Here is a 25,104-nt window from a genome sequence, read left to right as displayed (position 1 = left end):
ACCTTGGAAAAGAGAGGCATTTTACCTTTTTCCGGGCCAGAGAATATGGAGATGATTTTATTCCTAGGTTTTCTCTCTTCTGGTACAGAGGGCAGGGGTTTCAAGCTGTGGTTGATAAACAACTGGTCTTTGCACCCTAAAGTGAAGATAGCACTGCTCATCCGGACAGGAGGAGCTGGTGGTTTGTCTTCCAGTTCTCCGTTCTCAGACATGGTTCTCAATAGTTAGTGAGAGCACTGAAACAGAAAGAGTTGTTTTAACATAAGAAGAGAGTACAGAATACATAAATAGAGCATTTATTCTGTTGATCAACAGGGGAAGGAGGTGAGAATTCAAGTCTGAGGGGCTCGGCACGCACTGCACTGGCAGACACTGATGGCCTGCCAAAGGAAGCAGATCCCTTCCTCACTCCCACTTCTAGGACACCCATTCATTTGTGCCAACAACAGCATTTGTGGGAAGGAGTGACAAACTTTTCTAGTGATGAAACTAACCCAGTCAAAAAGAAGTCAGTTACAATGTCGGCCAATTCACAGATCTGCTTCATTATCTGTCCACAGAAGGTTTGTGTATGTGAAAAGGATAGTACACAGAAGGGTGTAAGTGCAACATTTTTTAAGGGTGGCTCTAGCCCAAAGAGCTTCATGCTTTAATGTCAAACACCTTTAAAAGCCTTAGGTGCTTTCCTTCTTGCCATTTGTCAGACAAAATCTCGAGGAGAAAATAATAGCTTTTTATAAGTCATAATTGAGCACACTATCCACATTAGGTTGTACTAAAAGTGTCTCTACCCAAATTACACAGCCTACATTAAAGAACATGGGACTAAGGTCCACTGGATCCATTTCACTTTGGAATGAGGACTTGCATCGCTTTGCCACTTCATGCCACGCTTTCTCCATTTGTAAAATGAATAAATAATATAACCACAAACCTCTTCGAGATCTTAACAAAAACATGAGCGAGATCACGAACAAATAGCTGCTAAAGCTAAAACCACAGCACAATAAAGCACCTACATGACACATTCCACATTGAAGAATATCTGCACTGGCCTCTCCTCCCTCCCCATAATATCCTGGAAACTTTTCTCTGAGCACCAAGAAACAAGGAGCCTCTCTGCTACAGAGCAAATAGCACAAAAAGATTTACAGAAATTACCTCTCAATGACAGCTGAATAACAAATATGCCCCTCATTCTTCCTGATGCTCAAATGACCAGCTACTTCTTTGGAACAGGAGCTAACACATCTCCCCTGAGTTGACCTCCTCCTCCTCCTCTCACAAAATGAATTGCCTCCAGGTGCCCATCATAGTCCCAAAGCATGACTCAGTCCCAGCCACAGCACTTGATTAATCATTATCAGCGTCATTCAAAAGAGTCAGGGCAAGACAGTGCAATCCACTCTCAATTATCACACCTTATTTCCAAAATACAAATATTGTGCTCTACAATGTCTTGGCACAACACGTGCATCTTGCACATGTGATCACTTGACGTGTCTTAGCAGCAGAACCAAAACCATGTGGACTGCCATTCCCTATCATTTCACTGGGTGGGTGAATACTGTCAAATGCCAACAAAGAAAAACAAATCAGGCTAGCAGCCCAAATTCAAGCAGTACAAGAGCACACTGGTTTATGTCATGAAGCTGAAGAGAGATTAAAATTACTTATCACCTTAAATGCCCATGAAAGCATGTAATTTCCATACAAATACCTTCAGAGGCACAAGCAGCACAAAGCAAAGTTCTGACAGTGCAAGTAAAAACTGGACATGTGTGGGTTGCCCCATCTATTTAAAGGCTGATGGGGAACGGCAGTCAAAGCCGTGCAACACCCACCCAGACAAACCTGCCTTCAAGCCCTCTGCCTGATGATGGAGCGATAAATAGACCTGCAACACTTGAACATGTCTGCAGGGATGCAGCTGTGAATCAGACTGCCATTCCCGTCCTCCAGCAGTCTTCCAAATTCACTTACTGACTGCTCTTTCAGATGTTGTAAGTTATCTACACGATCGTCTGTATTTTCCAGTACCTACACTGCAATAAGGGGAAAAGATTAAGAACCCTGCAACCTAACAGCAGATCTGAGCAGCCTACCCACAGGAATTTTAATTCCAAACGTTCCCTAACGATACATATTGTTTGCACAAAGTGCATGCTACCAATTTGAGATGTACAAATTTCTGGTCTGAGTCACCAAATCAGATATACAGTATACAAGAGTCCTGCTGAAGTTGGGCTGGGAGCGATGGCTGTACAGGGGACCATAATCCATTTTCCTTATGCTAATCAAATATCAGAAAGGCGTAGGACATCGGGTCCTTAGCTATCCACATGTGAATAGACATTTAAAAGAAAGCACTCCTCCTTTTGAACAAAGGAATACAATCAGACAGCTAAATAAATAATAGTAGCTAAATAAGCATATCACATACTTTAACACCTAAATTATATACTATGTGAAGAAAAGCAACATCATGAGTAGCCTCTTCTATTTTTCTAAAATAAACCCTATTATTTCCTCCATCTGTGCAGTTGAGCTGCCTGATATTAGCAAGAGCAGGATGGAAGAATAAACACCTAACCTGCATCTGAAACTGGACAAGAACAGACTTGACCCTCCAAGCTCATACTAATTCCCCGCAAGCTCCCTTGGAAAGCCCAGTCACCAACAAAGCTGTAATGTGGTATTCAGGCTGCAAATTTAAACATTTACTGCAGTTCTGTATACATATTTTTAAGCTAACATTCCCACTATAGCAAAAATTCTTAATTTTCAGTGACACAAGCAGCCCAAGTCAGATCATGGCATACTCAGTATTACAGCTTCTTGATCTGAAACAAATTATTCCTTCACACCTTGCGTGCTCAAGAAAAGAAACTGTTAAGCAACAAGTTGGAAGCAAGTATATGGAAATCCAAAACTCATCTATTCCACAAGAAAATCAGGTGCTTCAGGAAGCTGGCATAACAGCATCTGTGTAGAACTTGTAGAGATGCAGCTCGAATCAGCCATTTGGTGTTCAAAGTGTTCGGAAAGATTCTTGACCTCATTCCAAGTAGCTCACCACAGAGCTCTACAGGAGGAAAACAAGCTTGCAAGGCTGCGGGAGGACAAGCTGCGGGGCTGGGAGAGCTGACAGGAGTGGCAGAAAGAGCTTGGGCATCGGCTTCTCATCTGAGGGACAAGATTTGGCATCTGCAGTTAAACAAAATCCTTTATGCTCATTACACCTGTAGTTTAGTAAAACCTCAGCTTTCAGGAAAAACTCAGAGAGATGTAATTTATTTAATAACACAAAGTAGTATAGTTTCTGAGTTGCTGTTTCAAAAACCGTTGTTAAAATAAAGTGCTAGATCCAAAACTATTTTGCACAAAGGACCATTTCAGTGCACAGCAGCTTTGAACTCATAGTTTAAATAAATTACAACAGCTCCACTCACAACCGATCACTTCAGGCAACAGAAGTCTGAACCTTCAGTCACCATTGGAAGTTAAAAATCAATCAGGTTCAGGTTCAAATCCGAACAGCTAGTCTCCTTCTAACAGCAGAGTGCAGAAGAAAAGAGCAGTTCCTGTCTCCTTTACCCTTAACCCTGTCTTCATTATGCAGGGAAAGTTTCCACAGCATCAGGAAGTACTTTGGAAATTGCTGCGGAGGTTTGGCATTACGGGCCAAGACTGGAGGAGGGATTAAAAAAAGAAAAAAATTAAAAAGGGAGTGCAAATACACCCTAAAGCTCCTTTTCTGCTCTCTCACTCCTCGAAGAGGAAAAGGAGCCTGTTCATTTCACAGCAGCTATGCGTAATCACTCTTGCACCATCACCCACGTGGCTGCCTTGCTGAATCATGGCTCATGCAGGGAATTGCAAGGACCAGAGGAATTTTCATTTTTTCCAGTGCCTGCCAGGAGTCTGTATACTGGCAGAGGGGATGTCAGGTTCATATTTCTCTGACAGAACCAGACAACACAATTAATGGCTGGGGTTTTTTTAGCTTGGTTGCAACATTTACTAAAATTCTTAACTTAAGGTTGAGCAGCCTCATAAAAGTATGCTAAAATCTGGAGAAGAGATGACAGAAGCAGCAAAGGTACTATATGGAAGAGGATGTAATCAGGGGAAAGAGATTCACTTTCATCTTTGCCAGCAAAGACAACACTAGTAATAACAATGTATTCAAGCACACCATCAGCTCCCCCACAATCACTAGTCAACTACATTTAATTACAGGAACTAGAAAGCAAAGGAATGAACCACAGAGACAAGCTGTGAAGCTGCAAACAACAGTTAACTACGGACTTCAGACAGATTCAGTCCCACCACAAGACAGTGCTACAACACACACACACAAAAAGAATCAAAAAGAGCTAAAAGCTTTTCTCCCCAACAGGTCTGCTGCTTACCCCACAAAATATACAAGTACCAGTGCTGGTGACCACAAGGCTCCAATTCTCACTCCTCATCTCCAGTATATGACACTACTTCCAATAGCTGTCTCCTACTTTTGACAAAGGATTCTTGCCCTGCACTGGGGCAGCAAAAAATGGAAGTACTCTCTTCATCCTCAGCAGCCTTAGACACCATCGTAACGTGAACTGCAGCAGCTGAAGAGCAAACGTGCTCTCTCCTCTGCTGCAGAGGCAGTGTCAAGCAGGCAGCCAGGGTCTGTGCTGTCCTAAATCACTCACCACTAACAGTGGGAGATCTGAATGAAGCCAAGTTCCTCAAAGTGTAACTCTCCTCTTTCCACTTTGCCTGGTGAAGCTGAGGCAAGACAAGCACAGGGAAGCTCCTTGTTTAATTCACACTCTTCCTCCCAGTCCTGAAAACACCTGCAGTGACCAATTTGCACATGTGTTCAGTTTCATTTTTACAACAATGTTCCAGGAGTCAGTTCTGCTGCTCACTAACTTTCTTCCTTTTGGGCAAGAAAAGGGCCCAAGTATACCCAGGTCACAGCAGAGACACAGCAGTTCTTGCTGCTGGCACTGGTGTGAAAACAGCCAGAAACATAACCCTGACAGTGAGTAAAAGCTAGAAAGTAAAGTGAGAATTGGGCAGCATTTTCAGAAAGCTGTGAAACACACACTGCTGCAGCACATTAGGCTGAATGCTCTAGCTTTGACTTGGTTTTTTTGTTGTTGGGTTTGGTTTTTTTTCCTCCCTCAATTCCCCCTTGTGTGAGCATAAAGCTGGGCTGCTTCCTGAAGAACTTCTTAAGTACAGCTCTTGTGCCGGTCCTGGCTCCCTCGGCCTCCCTCGTGATTGGTACCAAGGCTGACACGCACTCCCGTCCAAGCTGAAGCAACGAGCTGCTGGGGCTGCAGACTCTACCACAGAGGCCCCTCTCCACCATGGGGCTGGTATTTAGCTCCTGACTTCTAAAAAAGGACAAACATTTTTCCTCTCAAAACTTTGCAGAATGATGAAAGGGAAATAAAATTAAATTGAAGAAAATTATTATCCTATCTGCTATAGTCCATAGTCACATTTTTCCTAGAGCACTTGAGCAGATTAAGTTTTAAATATGCATTATGAGTGCATACACATCAGTCTTACAGTGTTAATACTGTAAGGCCCAAAGCAGGGGTAGCAAGATCATACCATGTGTCAAATGAAACAGCTGGTGTAGGAAGTTCTGATATAATGAGTTGAATTTGTTGTCTTAAGATGTTGAAATTAATGTACTTAAGGAGTCTAGACTGCATCTGTATTTCACTGCCTGGGATTTGATGTAAAAGTAAATTGGACTACTGCTTGGGAAAAAAAAAAACACAACCAAACAACACACAAACAAAATACATCAAGCTCAGAGCTGTTTGATAACACACACAGAAATTCCTACTCCTAACACAGTATCCTGGCTTTACACTGTCACCTAAGCAACAGATCTCTGAGGAGCCAGAACTAAATCAGTGAAATAAATCAAATCCTCTATACGTACATACCCTAAAAAGAGGCTTAGAGAGTTGCAAACTGAACTTGGTTCTGTTGATTGCAGGTAAAACTTACTCAACTAACTTACTATTTGCAATGTAACACAGAAGCAACACAAACATCAAATTTAAGTCTATTTTGCAGGGCTGACTAAAAAGCAGAAGTAACGGATTTCAGGCTAACAATGCATTAAGAAACATAACCACTTTGCTTTTGAAATCATAGTCCTTGATGTGCTGCTACAGCTGCAGGACCTTATTGGGACATCACCTAACCCCTGCAAAGAGAACTGCAGAACATCTGGGGCCATGGTCACAGGCAGCAGGCACCAGGCTTGAAAGCGACACAGCAAAACCATTTGTTGTCCAACAGAAGGAATGGAAGAAGAAAAGAGAACGGCTCAAAAGTGAAAAAAGCCCCGACGGTACGTGCGTTTCCCTGTCCCAGCTCTAGCAGAGGGCACAAGGGTTGACAAAAGAGAGTTACCCTTACAGCAATCTGCACAGCGGCGGCTGTCACTTGCTGTCTTCCTGTAGAGCCTTATAGGGTACTACTGGTAACATTTGTCACGCACAAAGAGCGGCATCCGGGACAGCCAGCACCAGAGCAGAGGACAATAGCAAAATAGATGTCGCGCAAACAAATCTCCAAGGCAGTTGTCAAGTGAAAAGAAGCGCAGAGTAATTAAAAACAATACAATAAAAGAGCTAGTGTGTGATGCTCCAAGGAAAGACCCATGTAACACGATAGATTTAAGGTAGTCATGCCCCACTCTTGGTTTATATTATAACAAAATCCTGGTTGAAAATGTCTGGAGACTCATTCCCAGTACATCGGCCCCAAGCCTCCAGTGGTTTTGATAGCTAGCTTATCCTCAGCCTCCCCATATCACCACCTTTTATTACCTGAAAAAACACCTCACTGGAAGGAAATGATACTTAATGCTTCATTATTCTGGAAAAGAGGGAAACAGATACACACATTGTGCAGTTTTTAACTGGAGATCAGAGGTCTGCTCATTTCATCAGATATTCCATTTTCTTGGACCTAACAGATCAGATTTCAGAGTCCAAAAGCAGAATGACTGTATGGGTATTTTTCTTTCCCTGTTTCCCCCCCGCCCCTTTTTTTTTTTTTTAAGGCTCCTGTTGAGCAATAGATTTCCTGTGATTAGCTCACTTAGTACTGATTATAGCTCACTTCCTCTCAGGGATTAGTTGAAAGCAGCTTTCTGACAAGTTTTTATTCAGATGGTGCTACCTAGCCACTGCTCACTTCCTGCCCCATCTCTAACAGCATGTTAGTTCAGCAGTTCATCAACTTGGAATTATTTCACTGCTGCAGAAAAATTCATAGAACTAGCAAATCTCAGACTGTCTTCTCCACAAAAAGCAAAACAAACCTTTTTGAATGTTTTGCTTTCCAACTTGAAGCATTTGGATCCATGTGGTTTATTTAATCAGATCCAAAAAGGAGTTTTCTGGAACAGTATGAGACTACCTTCAGAGACTGAAAATACTTATCTCTTCAACTCAGAAAAGTTGTGCAAAAAAACAGCAGTGGCAGACTTGGCAAACAGAGTCACAGATCTTCTGCCTGCCAAAAGAGGACTTATGCAAAAGCAAGAACAAGAGTAACCTTGATAATGACCAGTAAGAGCCAGCAGGATAATCTGTTCCACCTACGGTTATTAAAAACAAATGCAGATGCTGTAACACAACACACAGCTCTCAAAGCCTTCCCACCTCTAAAAGGCAGGCACCCATCTCCACGAAACTTGCTGAAACATCTCTTTCCAGCTTTAGGGGGTCTCAGATAAAAGCATTTGGTCAATGCCAAACCACATACCTGCAAAAAACTAACAGTTATTTTTATTTAACTTTCCTTCACGGCAAGGGGAGAGGAAACTAGACTAACCTAAGATACTCTGAACAAGCACAGATCTCCCTAATTTACAAGCACAAAATACCCCCTTCAAATAATGCAGTTGGGAAAACAGATAAAAAACAGAAATAAAAAATATCTGAGCCTGTCAAACAAATTTTTCATTAAGATTTACAAAGAGACACACTTTAACCAAAATCTGACTGCTCAGCGAGGCCAGCCCACTAATGGAGCCAATAAATTGTCAGTGTCTTTTTTTTTCAAGACTAACAGCCACGAGCAGCAATTTGCGTCCTTCAACCAGAAAGGCTACAACCATGAAGTTTATGGACAGGTCCTTTCTTGCTCACTTCCCTTTACTACTACATGCGGCACAGGCAGCACATAATACTCGCGCTCTAACAATAGTATAGGAGAACCTCAATCTTTTTCAAAATCAGACTGGATGACACATAAAACATACGCAGCTAAATTCTTTCCAATTTGTCTTTTTCTGACCCTCAATTTCCTTATGATTTTTGCCGTCACACAAACAGAAGGGAAAACATAGCATAGAGAAAAATAACTGCCATTTAATCACCAAGTGAAGAAGAGAGTTGGGGAAAAAAGGAAAAAAAGCAGAAACTATCTTTTGTTCACAACAAGGAATAATCTCTCCAAACTGTAATGAGATGTGCTTACCATAAACCAAGTTACAGAAAATAAATATACTATTCATGAGGTATTTGAAAGGGTTACTAAGACTTTCTAAACAAAAATATTCTTCAAACCCATTGCAAAAGTACATTACAACCTAAAGCAATTCAACTATTTACTCCATAAGGCACTTAGCAAATGTGTAAAGCCATGAACTGAAAATGAGCAATGAGTCTGTGAAAATGTAATTTTTGAAATAAAAACAGATCCCAGTCTTCTAAGAAGCAACCAGTGGTAGACATCACCACCTCATCCCCTAGATGGCTGACACAAACAAGCATATCTCAGCTAGTACTACTTCACCACGCAACACTTAGAGCTAAATCATCCTCACACCTCAGTGCAGGGACAATAAAGTACAACTTTCATATAATCATTGATATAGGGAAGCAGATTACACTTCTAAGATTCTGACAGCCTTCCAAACTGACAGAGCAGATTCACAAAGTCTGTATATATAGCAAAAAAATAAATGAAACTGCAACAGCAGAAACTTTGGTAAGGACAAATTTTTCTCCCAAATTTTCCTTTTCTGACTTTTTGAATTTGGGAGGAGGGGATAATTTCTTAATTATCAGCTATGTTTTGTGACTGACAAAGATAGCAACAGGAAAAAAAAAAAACAAACAGAAGAGGCACGGACTAGAGACAAGATGTGTAACAGTCCTGGTAAAAGCCCATTAGTGCATAGAAGATTTAAGCAAATTCATGATACTTGACTTCACTGCAGCCACCTGCGAGTCTTGTGATACATCTCCACTCTCTCCCTTTAAACCATGCACAGCAGTCAACTCCCACCTGCATCATCACTTCTGCTTCATAATATAAAATTGGCACTATTGAACTGTGGTGGCATATTTTACCACCAGTGAGCTAGAAACCTCTTGTCTGCTTTATCACCTCTGAAACAACTCCAACACCACAAGTGACAGTACCAGAAGGGCCTCAGAATTGACTTCCCAACTGCCTTTATTTCCCATTTCTGCTAAGTTTGGCAGGAAAACTCACTCAGCGAGGCTCCGACGTCACTATCGCCAGCTGATGACAGCAGCGCACAGAAATGAACCTGCCGGCTAAACTGGCAGCGCAGATGCCCGTTCCCACCTTGCTCGGGGAGGCAGCCCGTGCAGTTCTGGAGTGTGATGGAGGAGGAATTAAATCAAGAAGGACCCATTTCCACCCTCGGCCCCGGGGCTGGGTAGTTTCCACCTACCAGCTGAATTCAGGCCACGCTTTATTTTATACAGCCCACAGCCATAGTTTTCCTTCAACGAACCATTGTGCAATGCTGCATAATGATAACATGTACTCAAAGGTGTTTGAAAAAGCCTATTCAACCCTCAACAAGGAAATTACTTACCCCTGCTCTACCTACTTAAAAACCTGAGTGAACCGAAGACAGACAGGACAGCCTGCAGCATGCACATCCCATGCAAATCCATGATTCAAGGTGTTTGTGCTTACTCATATTTCACTAACTAGAAGACACTTTTCAGCCTTTATTTTCATAGGCTGAGGTTTTCTAAAGATCAAAGGAGAATAGGGAAAAGGGCAAGTAGGGAAAGTTTACAAGAAGAAAAAAAAATGAAGTCTGTATCTCATCATTGAGATTCTCTTAATTAAACCAGGTATTTACAAGCAGGGAGGGATCACACATTCCAGAGCAAAAGTTATTTGAATAAAGGCTACCCTGCATGAGCTACCTATACAGCTTGGTGCACTTCTATATTTTTAACAGCGTTCACAGCTGTTTAACTTAGACAATCACCACTCAATAGAGCAATGACATAGCTCTAAAAATGTCAGGCTACTGCTGTTGTGCAGAGAGATCACCAGTAACTCTAATAAAAAAACCCTTTGCTTTCTAACCACTGGAAATATTATAGGGCAAAGGTATGACAAGGCCATTACCCATTCAAATTAGAGGTGCAGGGCTAACTGGAAAAAGAAGAGGAAACATGCAGTGTGTACCACGATGACAAAAAAAAAAAAAAGAAAGAATCCAAGACTAAAGGATCCATCAGTCCCTAGAGCTGTCAAATGTCTGCTAAGGAAAAAATGAATAATAAGCAAAAAGAAAGAAGTAACTCCCTCCAGAAAAAGCTATCTTTTTCATATGCACCCAGAACAGAGAGCTCTTTCTCTCTAGTGGCTGGTCAAGGCTTGCTTCAACTGCAGTTACCACTACCAGATAGTGGTAACCTCAGCTCAGCTCAGCAGCCCTGGGGGTCAAACCCCTGACTCTTCTTACAGTGCTGTGAAACAGTGCCAGCCTGGCACAAAATGCCACAATGGGAAATTCTGCCTCTTCCAAGTCGGTTTTCCCAGCCATGGTGCTCACCAGTGGACACCAGTACAGTGCCCTGCTGCTCAGATGATCAGAACCACTTGGAATGGTTTGGCACTTTGCCAAATCCCAAACGTAGAACAGTGAGCTCAAGGTGCTTACTTCTTCATAAGCACACTGAACATAGTCAGCCAGAAAGAGCAAAGTCTACAAGAAATCAAATGCACAGTCTGTAAATACAAAAAACACTTGAGCACGGCAACAGGTCTTTTTTAAAAAAAAAAAAAAAAAACAAACCAACACGAAACACTGCACCATAACACAGAGATGGCTTGGGTGGACATAACTCATTTCCCAGGCATATTCTAGCAGTACCATACAGAAAATTAAGAGATCATTTCTCCTGGGAGAATTATATTGCATTAGTGCCATGACAGACAAGTACAATTTCTTCAAACACTGACTCCTACACGAGAAGAGTTCCCTGCAGCATCCCACTTCTGCACCAGGCAAGTTCACCTGCCACTAGCTGGGAAAGCTGTTCTTGGCTAGTATGCACAAATTATACAAGCCTTAAGCTATCCTAGAAACACATAGCTTCTACACTTCACTGTTGCAAGAATAACCTATAAATATAAATCAGTGCAGTCACGCCCAAGGCTGCAGACAGCAGTGCTGACACTAATGGTTTTGCCAAGGTCTGGCACTTTTGCCCCAAACCAGGGTCCTGCCCACATCAGCAAAACAGAAAACTCTCCACTACAGCCGGGCCGCTTTTGGTAACAGGCAAAGAAAGTACAAAGTGGTGTTTAGTGATGCAGTTATTTGGAAGAAAACTGAAAACAGGGGACAACAGCAAATTAGTTTCCCTGCAAACAGCCATAGCCAGCCCTAGACCTCGAAGAGGATGCAGGGCATCCTATGAGTTTACAAGCGACACTGTCAATTTATTAAAACAAAACAAGAAAAAAAAAAAAAGAGAAAACAACACACTCAGGAAGGGTCACTCCAAGATTTCTCTACCAACAGCAGCTCAGGACTGTAGGATGGCATCAGATCTTAGTGAAGTACTCCCCAGAGCTCAGCAACCAAACCTCACAAACACTACTACTGCCCGCAGATAGTTTGTATGAGCACTTCAAGATTGTCATTGAAAGAACTTCATTACACTGCTGAAGTTTAAAGCTTTACAAATTTTATACAAAGAGACAAATGATTAGCCTATTTTTTCCTGGCATATTTAACTCTATTAGGAGAGTTAAAAATATTGATGGGTCATACTGTGATCATTGTACATCACAGACAGTCCTCCATTATTTCAAACAGCAACAGTACAAAAAGCACAAACTGCAGCTGTCACAACTCAAATCAACACGAATTTCTACGGTAGCTATGTGCAAAAAATTTTAGAGATGAAGACCTGCATTCATCAACAGAGAAACAACAAACTGTAATACCTAGACAACATGGGGAGGTGAGCAAGGCAAACTGGCTCTGTGAATCATTCACCTGTGTTCACACTCCAGTACTCTCTTTGTGACACTGCCCTGGTTTGTCTTGCATGCCGTTTTAAGTTTTCTACTTTAAAATTACTTCCACACATACAAGCAGCATATTAATGTAAAGTTTAATGCTGCAATTCCCTGAAACTTGGGCAATTGTTCTTGTATGTCTTTCAGGGAGCCAAAGCACTCATTTGGAAGCTGGAAAGAATAATTTGAATTCTAATTCTGGCTGCCAGAATGAGTTGTTAAACTAATTTTCTACATTTCCTTCTTTATGTCATTCCTAGTAAAACTACTTCTCTCACTCATAAACAGGTTATCATCTAAAATGCTGAAGAAACTAATCCAAACCAGCTAGAACTGGTGCACAAGTTACAAATCAAAATGTATTAAAAGATCAGCCAAAAAAAACTTAAAATTGTTTCATAGTTCAAAAACAACACATCTTTTTTTCCTCACATGCTGATGTGGAAAATAACTTTTGCCAAGCCTACAAGAAAACTACAGGAGCCAGTAAGGAGAAAAGAAGAAAGATAAACCCCAACTACTTCTGTGTATTATTACTGTTACATATGCTTCTTAGAGTTCACAAATCAAATATATGTTTAGGATATTTTTATCATACATGTAGGTAAATAAATGAACAATGGTTTAAACACTAACTGGGAGTAGTCAAACAAATTTATCAAATGTTTAAAGTGATGTAATACATCCTACCATTTTATGCTAGCATAATTCACAAAAGTTACTATTTTATCCCTGCTTTACTGATGGAGAACTAGGCACAAATTATATCTAGCCATCTATGACTGTTTATATAGGATGCTGCAGCACCAGGATCACAAAAATTGATTTTACAGCTCAAGAATTAAATACTTTTTAAAAAATAAAAATACAAAATTAAGAACAGTTACCAAGTGAATACACAAAAGGGCTGTGGAAATTACAACACAGGATAACCAGTACCCTATGAAGCAGAAGAGCTTCCAAAGGAAGCTGTCAAAATAATATGTAAAAAGTTGACATAATATTGAACTTAGCAAGCTGAAAAAGCCTTTTAAAACCTACTTATATAACTGTACAAATTACAACAGGAATTTAACACAGAAGCATACAGAAGAGAGCAAAGACCATGCGCAAGGTCTCTATTGCTGGTGACAGGTTGTCTTTGGGTATCTCTCTATCAGGTTGCCTAACAGTTTGTGCAAGATGTTAAGCAACTGTAAATGTGAACCTAGTGAACTTATTATTCAAAGAATTTCCTTAGGGTGTTTTATCTATGAGTATTTCAGCTATCACAGCTAAGCTGCAAGGCCTGGGCTCTCTAGCCAAGGATGCTGCAGTACTGCACGTGGAGAAGTTTAAACTTAAGTAGCCCTTCCAGCTCCACATATTATAACTATGTATTCAATAAAGAATGACTGAAATTCCTATGGGCAGAATGGGAAAGTTTCAGAGCAAGAGTAAAGTTTCAGCAAACGCACAATTGTGACACTCAGGCATTTATATACAAACAGGATGCAGTTCTCAAACCTAATTCTACATTATTATCTCGCCTCCAGCAACAGTTGAGGAATTATAAAGCATCTGAAGATATCTGTGAGGATGAGACTGAACTCACATAGAACAGACCTTGTCTACCACCTACAAAACACAAGAACTCATCCATGAAATGGAGGCTTCTGTCCACAAGGTCTTCATATACATGCATACCACCCCATAAAAAAATAAAAGCTACTTACTCTAACAGAAATAAGAGATACCCCACTTATCTGAGGGGCTCTAATTCCATTGCAAGGGATGCATGATAATAATCTAAGAAAAAACTGAAGAAAGACATTGCTCATGCTGTGCCATCAACACAAGAACTGAAGACCTGCATTGTAGCACTACCTTAACCTTCAGCACTAGCTGAGCCCTAAATCACAGGAAGATGAAGGATCTATCAGGGAGGCATCACTCTGATAATCTACTTCATCTGGAGGTAGGAGGTACTACAAAAAGAGGGCACTGCAGACAGCAGCTGAAGCAAGTCCTGGGCCACATCCCAGCTCCAAAAAGCCATTTAAGAGAGTCCTTACCTGAAGCCGACATCCATCAAGAAGAGACTGCAGTCAGTATCTTTGGCAAAACACATCAACAGCCTGACCCAGCACAACAATTCTATGCCTTCCAAGTCTTCCTCTTTTTAATTTACAATACTATTAGCTGCTACCAGTGAGTCTGAACATACAAATGAGGGCATAAAACATTTTCATGCTCGTTTGTTGCAACAAAAGTTACAAATTCTGTGATTATGAAAATTCAAACATACTCTTTTTAAATTAAAAAAACACCTCCTCTCAAAATTTATTGTAACTATGGAAAAAGTTGACCTTAATATACTACCTTTAGAAGTGGTCAACTTTCCAAGAGCTTGTCATCTAAGAGAAAATTTTCTCAGGTCCTTTCTATTCTGTTAAGAAAACAGGAAGCAAATTTCAGTAAGCCATTTTTTAATAGAGTAAAATAGAGATAAAGTTCTCTATTAAACTTGGCAATAAGTGCACACAAAATATCAGTTTGTGCAGATGCTTTCCACCAGCCTGTCACTGCACTGCTGACTGCAAAATGGCCCATCATCCACCGTTGACCAGGTGTGCATGAGGCAAAAAGAAAGCACTGATGATACCTGTACCTCGTTTAGGAAAATGAAAACATAAACAAGAGAAGGGGACAATTAAGACGCCAAATATTGAGGATTACTGACAAGTTATTTGACAAAACGACAAAACCATTAAGGGTTAGGAAGAGAAAGCTCTTTCAGCAGCGTAGGAAACACAATCGCTCTAGTTAATCAGAGAGACATGGCAAAAGAGTTAAATCTATTTTCAATCTTGACCAAGATCCTTGAAATAAAGAGATTTCTCCAGTTAAGATGTAGTTTTAAATTTAGAAAGGTGGCATCTCACTTTGGCCCATGGGCTTTGGAAGGGTTAAGGAAGTAAAGTACAACCATCACCAGTCACTCAGCCAAATAAGACCTGGTGGAAAAGTACTGCCGAAGACTAGCTTCCAAAGATTTTCAATACCAGGGCAAGGAGGATCCCTAACGAGTCATGCTTACAGTTTTACAAGATGAAAGTCAGCCCCAACCATGTGTCTGACAAGCAACTCTTAACAGCAATGAGGGAATGAAAAAAAATCATTTAAATTCTGTAGTGTTAATAAAAATTTTGTTTTTCTGGAGTAATAAAATCATTGTTACCATGAATTAAACCAAATTTAAAATAATTTCATCTTGGTATTTCCACTTACCCTTCATTCTTTTACCTTATTCCCCAATGCTTCTTTCTAATTTTTTTTAAGACACTAAAACTTTACTACAGTGGATGTGCTATCACATAGGTTTACCAGGTGTCTTAACTTCTTCCACTAGTAATACGCAATCCAGTTTTACCAAGCATAAGTACACTCACTTGTGCCGCAAAAAGACTGTAAGACTTTCCAGCATATACACAACAAGCCAAGGAGAATAAGAATTATGCCTCTCAGAAGTATAATATTTTACAATGGAATAATTATTAATAAATAAGAAAATAAAAGCCCTCAGAACCACACACTAGAACACAAAGCCCTGCTTGTAAAGAAAGCATCCAAACCAGCTGTACTCAACTATTCTGACTTTTTATTTTCCATTCCCAAGAGCTACCTGGAAAAATATAAACTACATCAGAAAATCTCAACACCAATCCCCTGTTAAAGAAAATGAAACAAACAAAAAACCCCAACCAACAGTATACCACATATATAAAATCCCCGGAAATAGGTCCAGAAGGGCTGGAAAGAAGCACCAGCAGTACCAACACATACTTTGGTTACTGCTGAACAATCCTCATCCCACTGCTCTGCCATATACTTTGCAACATGCCAGAGACAAAAATCAGGAGGTACTTGTATGTATTTCCTGACTGTGGCAGTCAAGGTCCCCTTTACTAAAGACTTACTTTGTAAACTTGGACTTTAATAGAGCCTTAGCATGTTAGCACCAGATTAACATTAACTGTACTTGTTGCTAGCTTTGAAAATCCTGGACTTCACTTGCACCTTTGAGTGGAAAAAGCAAAGAGACAAGCAGCAAAGATTTTAATAAGTATTTCACACTTGGTGATAATGTCCCAACTCTGAAAATCAAACATTTCACGTAATTCATTTCTGTAATACTGACAGCTAGCATTTCATACATGGGGAAAAAAGGGCCTATTTCAAAGTAATAAATCATTTAACAACATTAGAAACCTATTTTCTATGCCATAGAAAATTATGATAGTATTTTGTGATGAGATCTACAAATAAACACCCATTTGTTCATTTTGTCTGATCTGAAGTAACATTCCTAAAAGCTCAGAAACACACATGAAAAAGGCAGAAGGATTAGAAAGCCAGATACACAACTCTCCGGCTATTACAAACTGGGGCACTAGTGTCAGATCACTGAGCAAAATTTTCAAGTTTAACATCAGTGATTGCTTTTCCATCAGTTTAGTTCCCTGACCTAGAGCACACTCAGGGATGCCACAATGCTAGCTCATCAGAGCAGGTTGAAACATTTTTGGGGCCAGGGGAGAGCAAGTCCCTCTCCTTTCCCCCTCCAACCCAAACAGCTGGTTCCCATATTTACCTAGGTGTAAAATCAAGCACATCCTTATTTCTGCTCTAAATTGGTTGCAGCAGGTGGACTTAATGTCCTGGTAAAAATCTCAAGCACTCTGCTTATGTAACACTGGTATAAAACATCAGGTGTTTCACGAACTACAATCAACCTGTTGGCCCAAAGCAAGCAGACACGGTAAGAGCCAAAGATCATGTAGGAAGTCAGCCAGATTCTGAAGATGACTCAGCTAAGATCCAAATGTTTAGAAGCTGTCTGAGCTGACCGCTAAACCCCACTGCTATGTTCTGTATTCCCAAACTACATAAGCTGCAAAACTAAAATCACATCTTTTTATGCCACCAAGAAGCTGCTGTTAAACTAGGCAGCACCTCTCTGCATGCTCGCAGCACTCCAACACAGCAGCGGGAAAACTGAATATTTAGAGCAATGTTTCCATTGGTCAAAAAGAGCTTACAGACACGTAGCTAGGACTCTGTATGGATGACTGTTCTCACTCCTTGGTCCTTTCTCCTCCAGCACCTTCAGGAATTGTTTGCTACTGGCCTCTTAGGCAGCCGCTGGGCTGTTGGACTGATGTGACCTACCTGTAGCATGAGAGGGAGATCCTTTCCATGGCCTCTTAAACTGCAAAGAGCCCCTTTTCAGCAGCACTTGAAATTGGGCCAGAAATTGTTTTTCCTTGATTCTGATATGCTGAATCCTAGCAAAAAGATGTTTAATTCCTCGTCTTATGAATTCCTGATTGGTCAAACAGTTTAGAAGAAAAAACTGAAAGACTCTTACGTTTCTTCTCCTTTTACATTTTCAGTAATGTTTTGGAATTTTAAAAGTTGCTCACTTTAAAGCATTAACGTAACTTATTAAACAATTATTACTTTTTTTAACACCCAAAGGCAGATAATACACAAGCTGAAGCATACTTTCAATTCAGCGCCTTCCGATGAACTATTTCCAGAAGAAACTGCCCAGCCAACTTCTGTCTGAAGCCAAATCCCCAGAAGACCCTTTAAAAGAGAGTCTTCTGAAGTAGCTAGGCTTAAGGGAAAGGTTTTTTCAGTTTCATCGCTCAGGTTCTCACTTTATCGGAGGCGTTTTCAAGAGGAAAGGGCTTAAACATTCAAAGGTAAATTTAAAAATCATCTTCCAGAAACAGCCTTTTCTCACTCTTGTCTAAGACATTTCTCTATTAGTTAAAGCAGTTCCAGAATAATCATAAATGAAGAACAAATACAAATTAGAGTAGAAAGTATTACATTTCTTTCTAAAATAAACCTCCTGCTATTGGATAAAACTCTAACTTCACTCATTAAAGAATCTATGGTAATGCATGGGTATGCTGACTGTTACAAACTCCTGTGGGTACACACTGAGTCAAACATCTAGCACCTAAAGAGGAAGCAGAAAACTTCAGGAAAAAAAAAAGTAGAATTTGAATTGGAAAGACTTTTTAGTGTATTTCCATTCCTTAATACAGCTTCCAGCTGCCCTCATTCTGGTTCACATTATGTTAAATCCCTTTCTTAACATGGTACACACCTTTTAAATCATGCTTACCATTGCCCTAACATGTTGGTTCCTTCCTACAGCTGCTTTTCTTTGAAATGAAACTACAGAATTAGAAAAAATTAAACCTGTCTTATCAAAATAACTCCTTTAAAGATGGGAAACAATTTTGGCTAATTGGCAGAGAGAATAGCCCTGACCAAAGATTCAAATATAATACAGTTGTTGACAACAGGTAACCACATATCTTCCAGAACAACAGCCAATATTTCATTAACAAACTCATGCTGTTTGAGCATTCAACTTTGGGAAAATTTGTCATTGCCAGAGCTACACCAACACCAATGCTGGGCTTAGTTCTTTCAGGAAAAAAACAACCTATCTATTATAAAAAGCACGCAATACTTTCCAGGAGTCTTAATACTACTATATTTCCCTAGTAAGGTGTGTTCATTAAAGCAGTTCTAAGCACCAGTACAGCACTAGCAGCTGAAGCGAAGCTTTTTAAAAGGATTTTGAAATTCATGAACAGACATCAGATACATCACAAAAATCACAGAATCATCTAGGTTGGAAAGGACCTTTAAGATCATCTAGTCCAACCGTTAACCTAGCACTGACCGTTCCCAACTGCACCAGATCCCTCAGCACTGGGTCAGCCCAACTCTCCAACCCCTCCAGGGATGGGGACTCCCCCCCTGCCCTGGGCAGCCCATTCCAACGCCCAAAAACCCCTTCTGCACAGAAATACTGCCTCAGAGCCAGCCTGACCCTGCCCTGGGCAGCTTGAGGCCATTCCCTCGGGGCCTGGCACTGGGTCCTTGGCTCCAGAGACTCATCCCCCCCTCTTCACCCTCCTGTCAGGGAGCTGTAGAGGGCCAGGAGGTCTCCCCTCAGCCTCCTCTTCTCCAGACTGAACCCCCCCAGTTCCCCCAGCCGCTCCCCAGCAGACCTGTGCTCCAGACCCTGCACCAGCTCCGTTGCCCTTCTCTGGACACGCTCGAGTCATTCAATGGCCTTTTTGGGGTGAGGGGCCCAAAACCGAACCCACTCAGCGAGGGGCGGCCTCACCAGTGCCGAGCCCAGGGCTCAGATCCCTTCCCTGTCCCTGCTGGCCACGCTGGTGCTGACACAAGCCAGGATGCCATTGGCCTTCTTGGCCCCCTGGGCACACTGCTGGCTCCTGTCCAGCCGGCTGTCAGTCACCCCCCAGGTCCCTCTCTGACTGGCAGCTCTCCAGCCACTCCTCCCCAGGCCTGTAGCCCTGCTGGGGGTTGTTGTGGCCCAAGGGCAGCCCCCGGCATTTGCCCTTATTGAAACTCCCCCAGTTGGGCTCAGCCCATCGCTCCAGCCTGTCCAGGTCTCTCTGTAGAGCCTCCCTACCTCCAGCAGATCAACACTTTTTAATTCTCACATCATCAATTTGAGAATTTCAAAGTCTACTTGTTTCGCCCAAAGAAAAAAAAGCCTCACTGATTTCTGAAACATTTCCATATACCGTAACCTCAACCTTTTGAAAGCATAAGGAATTCACAGATGGTGTGTCTAATCACCCCAAATTTATCTAAACAGTAAAAATTAAGCTCCTGTCAATTTTAAGGCATGTTCCTAACATTTACATCTCTGCCTGCCTGCCAGGTGAAACATTTTCAAAGGCTGATTAATCCCCATTCCCAACTGAGAAAATAGAAAGCATGATTGACTTAAACTGGCAAGTCAGATACAGAACTGGAACCAAAACCAGCATTTGCAGCTCTCAGTGACAGACACTGTCCACTACATCAGTCAAAACACAAGCACTAAAGTGTGTATTTTCCAGTTAAAGGCACAAGTTTTTGTGAAATCACACTCTGAGATCTCATAAACCATGAGCAGTTAAGTAAGGCTGGAATACAAACAGTGAGTTCAACCTGCACCTCACAGTCCAGACCCCAGTTAGGTCAGTCACTAGGAGATCTCTTACTCTCACCTGAAAACATCTATTACTTCTTGCCACATGCATCTAAAGGCAAATAAGAGCTTTCCGAAATCTTACAAGACAGCAACCTCAAGACACCCTAATTCCAAACAGCAAAGTACAATAAGCATGCTTAAGGCCTTCAGGAAATGCTGCAGTGTTTCCTTGCTGAAAGGAAACTGCCTTCAAAACCGTTCCCCTGAACAAGCACGGCTGCCCTCACATCATGTCAAGAGTCCAGAGCTTCCCCTCTTGCACTATGGCCCTGCTATGCCAGGAGGCTGGAGAAAACACTTATTTTTGTCTAACAAAATGCTGCAAATACTGAAAGCTCTCAGGAGGTGCAGTCTCCTCCCTTGTGCTTCCCTGGTCAAACTGACCTTGCTGAGGTGCAGAATCAATCCAGCGCTGGCCAAGCGCTGCTGTATCATTTCCAAGAGCCAACCTGGTAGCTCGGCCTGGCCCCCATGTGCTCGAAGTGATTAGTTATCTTCAGCAGCACTGCACTTCAGAGGGCAAGTAGTAACCTCAGCATTTGCAATGTTAAACTCAAATGAAAAGTTACGTTCAGTTACTGTTACTACCCACAGCAGGTACAGAAACCTCTCCAAGATGACACTGTACAATTGCAAAGCTCCCTCAAAGTTTTGGGTCAGACAGTCTAATTTGATTTCAGTTTAGGAAGAAGGTACCTCCTTGGAAAACTAAAAATTGAGCTTGCTGCAGCCTTTCTGAATCTCTCTCCTAGTCCAAGAGAGGACCTCTGCTTTGACAAGACAAGTGATCATAGCAACTACATTTCTAGAAAAACAAGGGAAAGCTCCACAGTTGCTGCCTTTTGGCAACTCAGTTGCCTCTCCCAACTGCCAGCAGAAACACAATGCATGTTAATACATGGTCCATGGTTGCTGAAGACCTCACCTTCCCCTTGCTGTCCCCATCACCATGCTTCTGCTTCCTTCTCCTCCTGAACGCTTTGGTGAATCAACTCACTCTCAAAGCTTTTTGCCTGTGTCCCATTTTCTGACCCCAGGACTTGCATCTCGCCCTGGTATTATCACTGGGCCTGGCCATCTAGAACAGCATCTCTTTAGCTAGGGCTTGTTTTCAGAACAAACAGCTTTTTCTTTGTTGTGGTTGCCACACAGACATGTCAATAAATGTGCATGTTGTAGGAAACAAGAATATACTGGCACAAAACTTGCAGGGAAGCTCTCAGTGCCTCAGAAACCTCCTAATGCAGAAAACAGAGAAAAGGTAAAAAAACACAAAACCCAAGAAAACTGACACAAGAAAAAACAAACCACCAAGCCCAAGACTGATATAAGAACTCTGAAACAGAAGTATCTCTTATTAATAAAATACACAGACCTAGATTCAGATCCCTACGGCTTTTCATACCATCACAAGAACATGATCTGTAGCATCAATACCCTTAACACTTAAAAGTTATTTTGAAACCAAAGGTGCTTGAATAATTTTCTCTTTTAACCCTAACCAAAAGGCTGACTTAAACAACGCAAGCATGCATGAGTTTTTAAAAGGATACATTTTAAAATAAGCACAAGATTAGACCTGCCATACATGGTCAAAGCATTCACCCATCCACGCCAGCATCCACCCCAGAGAGGGAACAGGAGCAGGTGCCTCTGGAAAGAAACTCCCCCAGTTGGCCAAACATCCAAATTGTAACTCGGTACAAATTTCATCCCAGTAAATCAGCCTCTGACAAGCTGCCGTACAGCAGCTCAGACAGTACATGCCTCAGATGGAGCAACACACAGTGTGCCGTGCTAAAAAGTGCAAGATATATAGACAGAAGCATTATTCCCCATTTAACAGCCCAACATTTTTGTTTTAACAACTGTGTCTGCATAACACCGAGTCAAATCCCACATACAAATTAAAGTAACTCGGGTCTTCTTGCATGTTGTCTTTCTCAAGCCTTTTTGTTCTGTCCTCAAGAATTGAAAATATCCAACCAGTGAACCTTAAAGTAAGGTTTTCCTTCCTCTAAAACATTACTCAGTGAAATTTTTTTTAAGTGCCCCTATTACCTTAAAAATTCTACTCAAAAACTCTTAACACAGAGCTTTTGTGTTTTTACATTTCTATGTTGCTTCTATTTCAGTCTGTTAGTCTGTAATAAAGAAATGACTGATTTGTCAAGTTCTCTGGTAACATAAAAGGGGAACAGTTCATTTGGTTACACATGGATATTTCTTAACCTTCCTCCACAATATCTCTGCAAGTTAAACTACCTCTGTCTCCTAAATGAAAAGCTAAATCACAGAGTAGCTAGTCCCCAGCTTTTTAGGGAGGTACCAATCCGGGGCTCACCTTGTGAGGACACCCCATACTGGAAAGTACATCTTTGACTTTCACGAGAGCAGAACCACTTTAAGTATAAAAAACACCAAAAAAAAAAGGTAAGACAAGAGAAAGACAGAAATAAGAAAATAACCCCCCACACACAATATACCACGTTTGAATTGCAGGTAACATTGCTGTTATTGCAAGACCTCCAAAATGATGATTATTAAAATGCTGCAGTATCTGGATTGTCTTTGCTCACCATAAGGCAGCACAGGCGAAGTGCCACACTGCTCCTTGAAAGCAATGAACAAACCTTTAGGCAGTTGCTCACATGTACCAGGCTAAAACCAACTTTATTCTCCCCAAACAGCTTACTATTAAATAACTGTCCTGCGTGGCTTTTACAGAATAAATACAAAAAGCAGTAACAAAAATAAAGCAGAAAACACAGGAAGAAGAAAAAACAAGCAGGTGAGGTGCACAAAGAGCAACAGTTTTTAACTGGCACTGGAAAGACGTGGGCGAACGCAATCCAGGCATCAGAGCGGCAAAGGCAACGGATACACCGAACAACCTGCCGCAATACCTGCATCGCCTGCACTCGCTGCGTGGGACAGGAAGGGCTCTGCGCTGCGCTTCGGTATTTAAACAGATTTTTTTCCGTGAGGATCTAGAACAGCAATATCCACAGCGATGTCTTCCCCCCGAGATTAATACGGTTTTAACCAGTTTCCCAAGGCTTAAGAGACTCCCTGGGCGGCGATGTCCCCGCGGTGGGGGGACTCCCGGGGGCGGGGGGAGCCGAGGCGGGGCCCACCGAGGCCCGCAGGAAGCCGAGGCCGAGCTCCGGTCCCGCACCACCGCCCTCCTGAAGCCGGACCAGGGGAGGCGCCCTCGGCCCGGCCGGGCCGGCAGCCCTCGGTGCCTGACGCCGCAGGGACAGCGGGGCCGCGCTGCCGGAAGCGTCGGGAGGAGAAGGGGGGGAGGTGTGTGGAAGGAGCCGCCGCCCCGAGCTCGCCGCCCGTCGCAGGCCCGGCCCGACGGGCTCCACAAAGGACGGAGAGCGCGGCCGGCAGGTGGGAGCGGACTCACCGGGCTGGGGCGGCGTCTGCCGCCTCGGGGGACGGACGGGCTGAGCGGGGCGCGGCCGCCACACGGCGCCTGGGCAATGGCGGCGGCGGGACCCACCGAGGCGGCGGCGGCAGGAGCCGGAGGGGGAAGCGGAACCGCCGCGCGTGGCCACAGCCCGCGAGGGCGGGCGGGGGCGGGGCGCCGCCCACGCGACTACAACTCCCGGCGGGCACCGCGCCCGCGCAGGAAATGGCGGCGGCGGCCGCGCGCGGGGGCTCATGGGAGGCGCGGCGCGGCCCGGCCCGGCCCGGCCCGGCCGTCGGGGCAGCGCGGGGCCGGCGGCGTGCAGCGGGCCCGAGGAATCACCGACCCCGCCCCACCCCGCAGGGCCCCGGCTGGTACGGGAGGAGGAGAGGCACGGGGCACCCCTGCTCAGGGCCTCCTTCCCCCCTCGTGCCCAAGGCACAGCGGGGCTGTTCTCAGGTCATCGAAGCTTCATAGGTAGAACTTTTTTTTTTTCTAGGGCGGTGGGCTGTGGCCAGCTGGAGGGGAAAAAGCCCACCGCCCTATTAAAACACCATCATTCGGTTGGAAAAGACCTTGAAGACCATCTCTAGAGTCCAACCATGAACCTCACACCGACCCTTCTCAACTCCACCACATCCGCAAGCGTTTTGTCAACCTGACTCTTAAAAAAACCCCCAAAAAACACCAACACAGAGGCAGACCACTTGTAAACTGGCTCTTCTTCACCCCTGGCTTCCATCTGCAGGCATTTAAATGTGAGGTTATTTCCTCAACGCTTCATTTCATGAGGAAAACCAGCTGGACACAGCGCAGTGTTGCAGCGTGTCCTCGAGGCCTGCCTCGGCTCACTGAGGTGACAGGGCTGGCGGCAGCTGGCCTGCTCTGACCGGGAGGTTGGGAAGGGTGTCTGAGAGCACCACGGTGCTCATGCTCAATGTGCTCCTCCTCTGTGCTATGCTCACTCTTCCCCACTGGCAGGGGCTCATTTTTGTATCAGCACAGCTGATGACAAATTGATCCTTCTCCCACCAACTTCTCAGGTCCCGAATGCTCAGGGTTCAGCATTACTGGTGAAAGCAGCATGCATTAGCTGCAGCAGCAGGACACAGAGCAGCTTTCCGTGTTGCCGCTTCCTACCATCAGTGACCAAAGCCATTACTCAGATGCCCAGGATCCAAGAAGTGCAGTGGTGACACAACTAAGAAAGCAGTGTATGTGCCCTCAAGACTCTTCCCCCAAAATTCCTGTGATGGTA

At 43.0% G+C, this 25,104-nt stretch overlaps 1 protein-coding gene across 1 annotated transcript in view; it reads right to left on the bottom strand.

Moving 5' to 3' along the window:
- Positions 1 to 23,995, bottom strand: part of PAK2 (p21 (RAC1) activated kinase 2) — a 46,829-nt gene extending 22,834 nt beyond the window's left edge. Inside the window, exons 1-2 of the mRNA XM_074912680.1 lie at positions 23,844 to 23,995; positions 26 to 236 (exon numbers count right to left, since the gene is read on the bottom strand). Coding sequence (XP_074768781.1) covers positions 26 to 212 — 187 coding nt within the window. The 5' untranslated portion in view covers positions 213 to 236; positions 23,844 to 23,995. The remainder of the gene's footprint in view (positions 1 to 25; positions 237 to 23,843) is intronic.
- Between the last annotated feature and the right edge of the window lie 1,109 nt (positions 23,996 to 25,104).

This window comes from Athene noctua, chromosome 8, assembly GCF_965140245.1.
Source record: "Athene noctua chromosome 8, bAthNoc1.hap1.1, whole genome shotgun sequence".
NCBI lineage: Eukaryota > Metazoa > Chordata > Aves > Strigiformes > Strigidae > Athene > Athene noctua.
This window is presented reverse-complemented; position numbering and strand designations above follow the sequence as displayed.